The 10,850-nt window shown below is 41.8% G+C and overlaps 1 protein-coding gene across 3 annotated transcripts in view; it reads left to right on the top strand.

Annotated features, from left to right (window-relative positions):
- Window positions 1-10,850, top strand: part of LOC122564141 (NADPH--cytochrome P450 reductase-like) — a 74,720-nt gene that overhangs the window by 834 nt on the left and 63,036 nt on the right. Inside the window, exon 1 of one of the 3 annotated variants that reach the window (XM_043718762.1) lies at window positions 5,271-5,323. The exons of the other annotated variants lie outside the window; for them this stretch is intronic. Coding sequence (XP_043574697.1) covers window positions 5,286-5,323 — 38 coding nt within the window. The 5' untranslated portion in view covers window positions 5,271-5,285. Of the gene's footprint in view, window positions 1-5,270; window positions 5,324-10,850 lie in introns of those variants that run through there. 3 annotated transcript variants of the gene reach the window in all.

Here is a 10,850-nt window from a genome sequence, read left to right as displayed (position 1 = left end):
GGGGGGGGTGTGTGTGACCAGAGGGGTCAGGATGGGGGTGTAACATGATGCTGCTTGGCTAGCTGTGTTCTTCCAGCCTCCCGCTTGTCTACTTTGGCTGTCAGTGTCTGCAGGTTTTTTGTCTCCTACACGCTAAAAGCCAGCCATTGTGCAATACCACAGTCACATTGAAAACCAAGTGCCTTGCTTTATGATCTTCTAACTTCAGAGGATGTTTGTCACTTTCTCAACTATGATCATTTTCTGAATATGTATATTAACAAGTTACCCTGTTAAATTTGCATTCATCTTGTAAAATGATGACTGCATCCTAGTAGACCTTCAAACCTGATAAAGACAAAAGAACGTCTGGATCTGGTCTCTGCGCCCTTTCCAAACTCCTTGTCTTTGGGTCGCTGAGTTGAATTCTGAGAAAGGCTTTGGAGTTTCTTTCTGTGTGCTTTGTACTAATTACCCCTGAGATACACCAACAAGGTCTTGGTGTTGAGAGGTAGGATTCTCCATCATTTAGTCAGCTGTCCTTTTCAAACATTTCAGCTATGCAAAATATCAGGATCAGCAGGCAAGAAAACCACGGGTAAAACAGAATATAGGTTAATTTTAAAAAAAGGCAACAGCCTCTCAACGTTTGCAGCTAAGTTTTGTAGGTTCTGGTCTGTAACCAACTTAAGTACATGAAAGGCTACTGGAGATTGACTTGTGTACACACATTTCACCTCTTACATCAGTTATACTGGTGATCATGCAATTAATCTGTTAGTTATAAATTGAAATTTTGTCATGTGTAATGAGTGATCAATGCCTTGTATTTTAGACCCATGGCAAAGCACAGGAGTAGACCACTCGTCTCTTTGAGCATGTTCTGTAATCTAAGTGTATTGTGGCTCATTTGTACGTTAATTTCTTGTGCCTTTACCTGTGACTCTTAATATCCTTACCTTCCAAAAAGTGTCAAACTGAATATTGGAAGCTTTCAAATGAAGAATTGTCAGTGTTTTGCTTTTGACTGACAGATTTTTTTTCAGATTATCACTACTCATTATTGAGAGAAGTACTCCCTGATCCCACTCCTCTCTGTTCACCTCATCGCCTCCTCTTCATCATTTTGCTCACTCTTGTAACTAATATGTAGAATTTGTGACCACAAAGATGTGGTTGGGGCAAATGTTTTCAAAAGCTGTCGTTAACTGAGTGCATGAGAGAAGAAGGAATAGAAAGGTAATTTGAAAGGCTCTGATGAAATGGGAGATTTATGTGGCAAGTAAAATGTGCACCAGTATAGATTAGTTGGGCTGAGTGGCCTGTTTGTGTGCTTTATACTCTAGATAATCCTATGTTTCATTTTAAGCCCAGCACATTAAAGGCATTGTTTTCATGCACCCTATTTTAACTTGATAAGTAAATTCAGAATTTGCAGTTCCAATAAGGTCTGACTGTGGTATCTTTCAAATTTCCAGTGAATGCTTTAGATTGTCATTGACATACTTGTTATTTACTCATCTTTACAAATCTCCAGTGCATAACGAATACATATTGCACATGTCAGGGTGTGTTGCGAAGCAGCAGATAAGTTAGTAAACAAAAAATTATAAGGTCTGTAAAGAATCGTTGTATCATATTAGTCATTATGTTTAATGCATTTTTCAAGTGAAGATTTTGTAATTAAATCTTTTTGTATTGAGAAATTACTGCTTTTAATCAATCATGCCAATGTCTCTGGTAACCATGAATTGTGCAAGTGGAGGGGCTGGATATTTAGGAAAAAACAGCCTTCCTGAATGAGATAGCAGTGTTTGATTTGTCTGGAATTGGAAGTTTTGTCTTTATCATCACAACTGGTAAGAACAAAGTTGAGGAAAATCTGTGCTTGGATATGTAGGTGTGATTGTCCTGTCACTTTCAAAAGGTTATTTTGTCCTTGTTTTTTATGGAGAGAGGTAGTAAAGGCAGAGGTGCTGAGGAGTTTAGGGAGTTTAACAATGGATGGGGATTGGCCAGTTCTCCCAGTTCAGGTTTTTTCTAGTTCTTTTTAGCTGTGGCATTCACAAGATGTGACAGCCAGAAGGGTTGCCAGCTTCAGCAAAGGATTCCTCTGACTTTGTCTAAAATCTCTCTCTGGGTATTGTTCCCTCCTGCCTGTAAGGATCTGTTTGAATTTATCTTTTTGCCACGGGTGCTTGTTTATGGGATGTTACAAATTGGAACAGTTAATTTATAATAGTTACTGTATCAGGTCGGTTAAGTTTTCCAATAGGCATTTTAAATTCCACTTTCTTTTGTTCGTGTTTCAACTGTAGGGTTTAAATAAATTCTGTTTTGCTTAAAGCTGAATTGTTTGACCAGCTGCATCACACATGGAACACCCACTTCACATCTGCCTTTAAAATAAGAAAGTCTAGGCTACTTTCTTAAAATATTTTGAGGGCTGTCTGACCTGGTCCATAACATAGGAAAAGGCTAGTAATGAGTAATTGGCAATACTGCTTGAATTTGTTTCATCAGATAGATATGAGCAAAATGTTGGTAAGCCCTGCTTTTGAAAAGTTTGGGAAGTGGGAGCATTACATTAAACTTTCTTTGGATAGGAGAAAGGTTGCTACCAGCTGGGCCTTTTTAACTGTGTTTTTCAATAAGTAAAGATCTATTGATGAAAGTAAAGGTCATTGAAATGTAAATGCTAAGATGTATGCAGGTATTCCTTATGTAAAGCAGAAAGCAAATGAAGAGGTATTTGAAATCCAAAGAGTAAAAAGAGGCAATCCAGAGAAGAAATTATCAGTATTTTAGTGCAGAAAAGCTAGAGATATCTCCTCAAAGGGAAGGTGGAGGTTAATGGAAAGACAGGGCAACCTAGGTTTAGTTGAATGACTGATGTCACCGAACAGTTGCAGATGCGTCACAGTGAATGTGTGGAGATGTCACAAGGCAAATGAGCATGTGGTACCATGGCAGCAGATTTCCTGACAGGAGTAGCTACAAGCAGCAGCAGAATTGTACAAGTGTGATCACTGCCCAAGTAAAATAAGCTGACTTAAATGCACAATGTGTTAAACTGGTGATGGTTTTAGTTAACATCTATGTTGTACAAAATCAATATTTATTCAACCTGATTAATCCTGAATGTTCATGTTTTTGAGCTTTTGCAGCCTGATCTGAGTATTTAAATGTGGAGAGCAATCTGATGTTACAGGAACTTTCCATGTGTTACACTGCTGTCGGAAGTTCTGACAGTGATCAATTAAATAAATCACTGCTGTCAACCTTGGCCTCCTTTCCACTTGAGAAACATTTTTGGTGGAATAATTTGGCTCAGGTGCAATGCCTGTTTCCCAACCTGCCCTTTTAGATAAGAAAATCTGCACTCCCTACTCAGTCATAGCCCCACAACAAACTAGTTAACTCCTAACTACACCAGGAAGTGACTTAGCGCATCATTCAGTCAAAGCAACTAAGAATCACAGAATCCCTCCAGTGTGGAAGCAGGCCATTCGGCCCATTGAATCTCCACCAAACCTCTCCCCACCTAAGCACTCTGGGTAATTTAGCACGTCCAATCCACCTAAACTGTATAGCTTTGGACTGTGGGAGGAACCCCATGCAGACGTGGGGAAAATGTGCAAACTCCACACACAGTTACCCAAGGGTAGAATCTAACCCGGGTTACTGGGGTTGTGAGGCAAAGTGCTAACCACTGAGTCACTGGTGAAGGATCCTGCCTGAAAAGTCGACTCTCCTGCTGCGCAACCTACCTCTCTTTAAAATTCAGGTAGAGTTAATATGATTATATTGTAGAAAACCTAGGTGTAACCTCTTAGGATGTATCAAAGCTGATACGAAATAAAAAAAAACACCTTTCTGAATATTTGTGTTAATTCTCGGAATGTGAACAAGGTTAGAATTTATTGTTCCTATTGAGAGGCGTAGTGACCTAGTGGTTAGCACAGCTGTTTTAAAAGGCCAACGACCCAGGTTCGATTCCACCCTCGGGTGACTGTGTGGAGTTGGCACGTTTCCTGTGGGTTTCCTCCCACAGTCAAAAGATATGCAGGTGAGGTGGATTGCCCATGCTAAGTTACCCACTGTGCCTCGGTGGAGGGAGGTTTGGTGTGGACTCGAAGGGCCGAATGGCCTGCTTCCACGCTGGACGGATTCTGTGATTCTGAGTTGCTTTGACTGAATGATGTGCTAAGTCACTTCCTGGTGTAGTTAGGAGTTAACTAGTTTGTTGTGGGATTAGAGTCATGTTGGTACGACGAGGTAGGGAGTGTAGATTTCCTTACCAAAAAGGCATCTAATAATCCAGTTGGTACAACAACCTAATAGCTCTGTGGTCAAGTTTTTACTATCCTATTTCCAAGCAGCCAGGTTGGAATTTGAGCTTGCATTCTCTGAAATACTAATCCATTCAATACTGATGTTATTGATGCTGGATGTTTTGTTCTGTGCTGGAGCTTGATTTTCTGAGATGCGTCATGTTAGATTCTAAATGTTAACTCCATTTTGGTCTTCAGAGATGTTGCCAGATCTCCTGAGTTTCTACAACATTCAGTGTTGAAATTGTCAGGGTGCTCAGTTGCACTTTTCCAGTTCTTAAAACATATTTGGGTTTTGTGCCAGAGAACTGGAGGATTGCGAATGTGACAGCACTGATTTTCAAAAGTAAACGGGGAAGACAAGAAAAGTACAGGCCAGTCACTTGGCATCGATGGAGAAACTTTGAGATAGCGGCCAGGGTAAAGTTAATCAGCATTTATTAAAGACAAATAAGCAACTGGTCTTGCTGTGGAATGCTGTTTGGCTAGTTTTTACGTGCATAGACATGTACAGCACGGAACCAGACCCTTTGGTCCAACTCGGCTAAGCCAACTGAATATCCTAAATTAATCTAAACCCATTTGCCAGCTCTTGGCCCATACTCCTCTAACCCCTTCCTATTCATATACCCATCCAAGTGCCTTTTAAATGTTGAAATTGTACCAGTCTCCACCACTTCCTCTGACAACTCATTCCATACACTCATCACCCTCTGCTTGGAATAACCATGTACTGTAATTGTTCTCTGACCTGTTGGGGTGCAGGACCTATTATCCAGTCACGTATACCTAGTCTGCTGAGATGTTTTGTTGATTCAGAGTTCATTGTGCTGTATTCCAACAGTGGCAGTGATGTTGCAATTAGCCCCTTGTGTCCCAAAGCTTATTGAGGGAGAAAATCTGCCACAATTCTGTCTGCTGTTTAATGGTCTTCGCTGGAATGCATGCTTTTTGTGACTATATTTGCTGGTGATGTCCTGCCTGGTGCAGCAACTTGTTGGCACTCTCAGGTGAATCGGGTAAAGTGAGGAATTTCGGGACTGCTGGTTGCTGAGGAACTTGACATCAACATAAAGTTAGTGACTTGGGGAAGAATTGAAATAGCAAAGATAGAACTTATGCAATTCAGACCTATAATCTGGTCTTTTGGTTTGCGAATTGGTAGTGTTTACCAATCCAGGCATGGGTACGGTTAAACAGACAAGGACTTTTCCCTGGGTTGGGGGAGTCCAGAACTCGAGGCATTGGTTTAGGATGAGGGGGTGAAAGATTTAAAAGGGGCCTAAGGGGAAACTTTTTCAAGCATAGGGTGGTGTGTGTGTATGGAATGAGCTGTCAGAGGAAGTGGTGGAGGCTAGTACAATTACAGCATTTAAAAGGCATCTGGATGGGTGTATAAATAGGAAGAGTTTAGAGGGATATGGGCAAAGTGCTGGCAAATGGGACTAGATTAATTTAGGGGATCTGGCCGGTGTGGATAAGTTGGATTGAAGGATCTGTTTCTGTGCTGAGCATCTCTTTGACTATATAACTGGTGTGTGCGTAAAATCCATGAAATTAACATGAAACAAAAGTGATTATTTTGCTCTTGCTTTCTTTCAAAGTTCACTTGTGGAACTGTTGCAAGATCTACCCATCCAATTGATTTGGTGTGTTCCAATTTGCTGAGTTTACATTGGCAAGCGATGGAGTGGAGTAAACTTCATAGTGTGCATATGTTTGATTCTAGTTCTGTACAAATTAATTATTGTCCTGGATTTTCTGATGGGTAAATCATTGTTTCTGCAGTGTAGGTGTGAGCTGTGTATTAGGATCCTGGGAATCCCTGACAGACTCTTAAGAGGATTGCCCAGGAAAGTGGTAACCTCAAAAAAAGCCATTTAAAACAGAAAATTCAAAGGGTTCTAAATTCAGGGAAAGTTAAAGTTAAAACCTAATCTAACTCCTGGATAACTACTAAATTAACTCCCTGAATTTAGCACCGTCTTTCTCCCTCCCCCAACTCCACCTCCCACAGACCCCTCACACTCTACAGGCTCTGACTGACAATATCCCTTCAGCACCCCTCCCCACAAAAAGCTGCCTCTACACCCCGTGCAGGCCAGACCCAATATCCCCCAGCCTTCCCTCAAGATGTCATCACTCATCTGGTGCCCTGGCTATCTGGTAGCCTTCTGTTGCACTTGTCTCTTTCACATTTCTCAAAGTCACCGGCTGTGATGTTGAATGTTTAAAATCAAAGTAGTTGGCAAATACTGCTATTTTAAAGAAAAGATGCATGTTTTTTCTTTCCCTACCTTTTCTGTACTGTGAAGGACCTGTCAGTTTTAAAGTGCATTCCACATTTCTGATGGAGTCCTCATTGGAATCTCTTGTCAGAAATGCAGAGCTTTTTTTAAACAAAAAGTAGGAGCAGACTGGCAACCTGGCTGTGCAGCCTACTTCAGAGAAAATCTAACTCAAAATGTCACATTGTCATTGACAAAATCAAGCACAATGTAAATTTTCAACATGTCTGAATTTCTTTCTTTGTAATGCTAAAGAACTTGGCTAGAAACCTGAAAACAGCAATAGTTAACTTTCGTAGCAAGTAGTTTGTTTTTGATCACTTTGTAATTTTAAGATTTCCCTTTACATGGAGCTGAGGAGATGAATGGGGATGTCCTTCCCTTTCAATTTGCCTTCTGCTTGCCCTGTGTTCCTTCCCTCCTCATGAACCAGGCTGGAATTGGAAATTCCGCTCTGCATGAAGTCTTGGGCTCGACTTTGCAGTTGACTGTGTTAGAAGCTCCATACCTAGAATCATATCACTCGCAGGTCATGCAGTATCAGTGATTCTAGTCTCTTACCATCGCTTGCTGTCTGAAGAATTGTGGAAGCTTCTGTCAAGTTTGAAAGATGAGGCCTTGCACGTTGAGCATTCTGTGAACAGTGCAAGAGACCAAGGACATCTCATGGTGACTCTAATGTTTTTTGTGCACTATCTATTCATTGAGCTCCACTGACATTTTAAATTACTTTGTACTGCCTACATGCACGTCAACTTAAAAGGGCTGGCTTGAGCTGGGATGTCTTATTCTCCATGTAGCTGAGCAGCTTTGACTGAACATTTGACCGAGGGGTTAGCAAGATGGGAGTGAATTAGTAAGCACTGGGACTTTCTTGTGGGCTAATTGGGGATGTTCAGCAAAGTGGGTTCTGTTTCTAAAATATTTTGTTGTATGGACCATCATACACACACAAGAATTTTAAGCATTCACTATGTGATTGGGTAGAGTCTGTATAGTAATAAGCCGTGATTCAGATTACCTCCTGATTGGAGATTTCACACCGAACGAGAGACCTATCTGGAATGGGTGACTGAGTAGGACTTTAACTTTTGTCTCCTCTCTTTGTGCACATGTATGTGATCTCTCAACCCCTAAAGCAAAATCTTGCATTTGTGCAATGCTCTTAACTTGTTGATAAACTTCCCAAAGTGCTTCACAGAATTAGTATTGAACAAAACTATACTTTGATACACATAAGAAGAAATTGGAACTGGTGACTGAAGGCTTGGTCAAAGAGGTAAGTTTGAAATAGTGGAAAAATTGAGCTGAATGGGAACTGCAAACCCCCGGATCATCTTGAAAGTCTCTGATTTTTTAATCTTCCATTCGCTAAAATTCAATCAATCCTGCAATTTTGTTTAACTGCTATTTTTCCCCTATTTGCAGCTTTCAAATGTAGTCAATTCTAAGGTGAAGTTTAGCCTTTTATTGATAGGATCTGGTGAGTGCTGCTCTCAGTTGCAGGCAGTAATGCTTTCTGCCTGTGGAGTGACATGTAGTGCAGAGCTTCCCACTCTGCCTTGCATAACTTTGCCATAAGGGTTGTTGACTTGACCACTTGTGGTTTTAAGAGACAATCCTGGACTTAATGTGTTTAATTTGAGCTGTGTTGACTGACTACAGCCGACACGAGTATTGTAGTTTTATTGGGAGAAAGTGAGGTCTGCAAGTGCTGGAGATCAGAGTAGAGAGTGTGTTGTTGGAGAAGTTTTTGTAGTTTTATTGGGTGAGTTATCTGCCTCACCAGTTGTATGTTTCATCCTTGATGGCACTCCCTTGAGGCAGATGTGACATAGTGATTGGCATTTTGCGGTTACTTGCTGAGGCAGACTTAGATCCTCGTGACCAGTGTTTGGCGAATAGCCAAAGAAAAACTCGACTTGGCTGTTTCTGTGTTTTTTTTTTTCCCCCACTTTTTGGCTCGAAGGAAGCCATTTGATCCATTATGTCAATGCCAGATCTTTGCTAAAACAAGAGAAATCTGATCCTACTATCAGACCCATTCCAAAGTTTGGATCTTGCCTTGGAATATATGAAGGTCTCCATGATAACAAGAGCACGCAGTGAGAGAAACGACTAGGGAGACTCGACCTTACCCTCACCAATTTGTGTCACGGTGACAACAGGGGAACAGACAGGGTAGATGGGAACAAACTTCCTGTTGGTGAAGGGCTGAATGACCAAGGGTTACAGCTTGAAGGGAAGGAGCAAGAGGTTTAGAGGGATTGTGAGGAAATTTGTTTTTCCACCCAAAAGGAGGTGGGAATCTGGAACCAATGAGTGTAAGGGTGGTAGAGGCAGAAACAGTCATTTCTTTAGGAAGTATTTAGATATCCACTTGCAATGCTGTGGGGCCAAGTGGGATTCAAATTGTTAGATGGTTGATTTTGACCAGTGCAGACTCGTTGGGCTGAAGGACCTTTTTTTTTGGTGCTATAGATCTTTGATAGTTTTGGTAGGAGTAAGTACTGTACAGTCAATTTTGAACAAGTTGCTATAATCGCACAGTGACTCTCCACCTTTTGTGGCATTGCAATTGATGTTCATTCCAAGTTTCCTTTCATTTATACATGGCTCATTTGGACTATGCAATCCTGTATACAACCCTTTTGACCATCCAAAGTCCTTCTTACTAGCATTTATATGGGGGCTGGTGCAAAATTCAGAGAGCTGTCTCTCAGACTAGTCAAGCAATAGCCTGACGTAGTCATACTCACTGAATCGTAGCTTACAGGCAATGTCCCAGGCACCACCACCATTCCTGGATATGTCCTGACTCGCCAGCAGGACGGAACCAGCAGAGGTGGCAGCACAGTGGTATACAGTCAGAAGGGAGTTGCCCTGGGAGCCCACAACATTGACTCCAGACCCCCTGAAGTCTCATGGCTTCAGATTAAATATGGGCAAAGAAACTTCTTGCTGATTACCACGTACCATCCTCCCTCAGCTGACGAATCGGTACTCCTCCAGGTCCATCACAAAGACTGGTTTGACAGCAGGACTACTGAACAAGCTGGTCGGGTCCTAAAGGACATAGCTGCTAGATGAGGTCTGCAGCAGGTGGTGAGGGAACCGATGAGGGAAAAACATACTTCACCTCACTCTTGCCAAGCTGCCAGCTGCAGGTACATCTGTCCTGGAGTTTCAGACAGAGAACAAATGTGGTCCTTTCAAGATGTGTGGTCACACAACAATCTTAAAAGGGGTTGTGGGCATTGCTGGCTGGCCAGCTTTTATTGCCCATCCCTAGTTACCCTAGAGAAGGTGGTAGTGAGCTGCCTTTTTTACTGCTACAGTCCATTGGGTGTAGGTCAAGCCACAATGCCCTTAGGGAGATAATTCCTGGATTTTGACCCAGCAACACTGAAGAAACAGTGATATATTTCCAAGTTAGGATAGTGAGTAGCTTGGAGGGGAGCTTGCAGGTAGTGATGTTCCCATGTACCTGATGCTCTTGTCCTTCTAGATGGAAGTGGTTGTGGGTTTGGAAGATGCTGTCTAAGGATCTTGGGCGCACTTCTGCAGTGCATCTTATTGATAGATGCTCAGTACAGCAGTGTGTACTATGGTGAAGGCAGTGGATGTCTGTGAATGTGGTGCCAATCAAGTGGCATGCTTTATCCTGGATGGTGTCAAGTTCCTTAAACGTTGTTGGAACTGTACTCATCCGTGCAAGTGTGATGTATTCCATCACATTCCTGACTTGTGCCTAGGGATGGACAGGCTTTGGGGAGTCAGGAGTTGAGTTACTTAACAGTATTCTCAGCATCTGACCTTTTTTTTTATTTCAAAAATATATTTTATTCATAAAATAATTTAATGGTCTGTACAGTTGGTCATGCCATACATACGTAAACATTTACATACAGAGATCAGAATTTATCATTTGTGTACACAGGTCTGTATGTTTATCAATCATACGTGACCTGCTCTTGTAACCACTGTATTTGTATGGTGAGTCTAGTGGTGAACGAGTTGTCCTGTTTAGTAGCTTCACCAGGTTGACACCTCATTTTTAGGTATGCCTGATGCTGCTCCTGGCACACACACCTGCATTCTCTATTGAATCCGAGTTGAACCCCTGGATTTATAGTAATCGTTGAGTAGGAGATATGCTGGGTCATGGGATGGCAGATTGTGCTGGAGTACAATTCTGCTGCTGATGGCCCTCAGCGTCTCATGAATGCTCAGTCTTGATTTGTTAGAT

The sequence above is a fragment of the Chiloscyllium plagiosum genome, chromosome 28 (assembly GCF_004010195.1).
Source record: "Chiloscyllium plagiosum isolate BGI_BamShark_2017 chromosome 28, ASM401019v2, whole genome shotgun sequence".
NCBI lineage: Eukaryota > Metazoa > Chordata > Chondrichthyes > Orectolobiformes > Hemiscylliidae > Chiloscyllium > Chiloscyllium plagiosum.
Note: the sequence above shows the minus strand (reverse complement) of the source record. Positions and strands in the feature narration are given on the sequence as shown.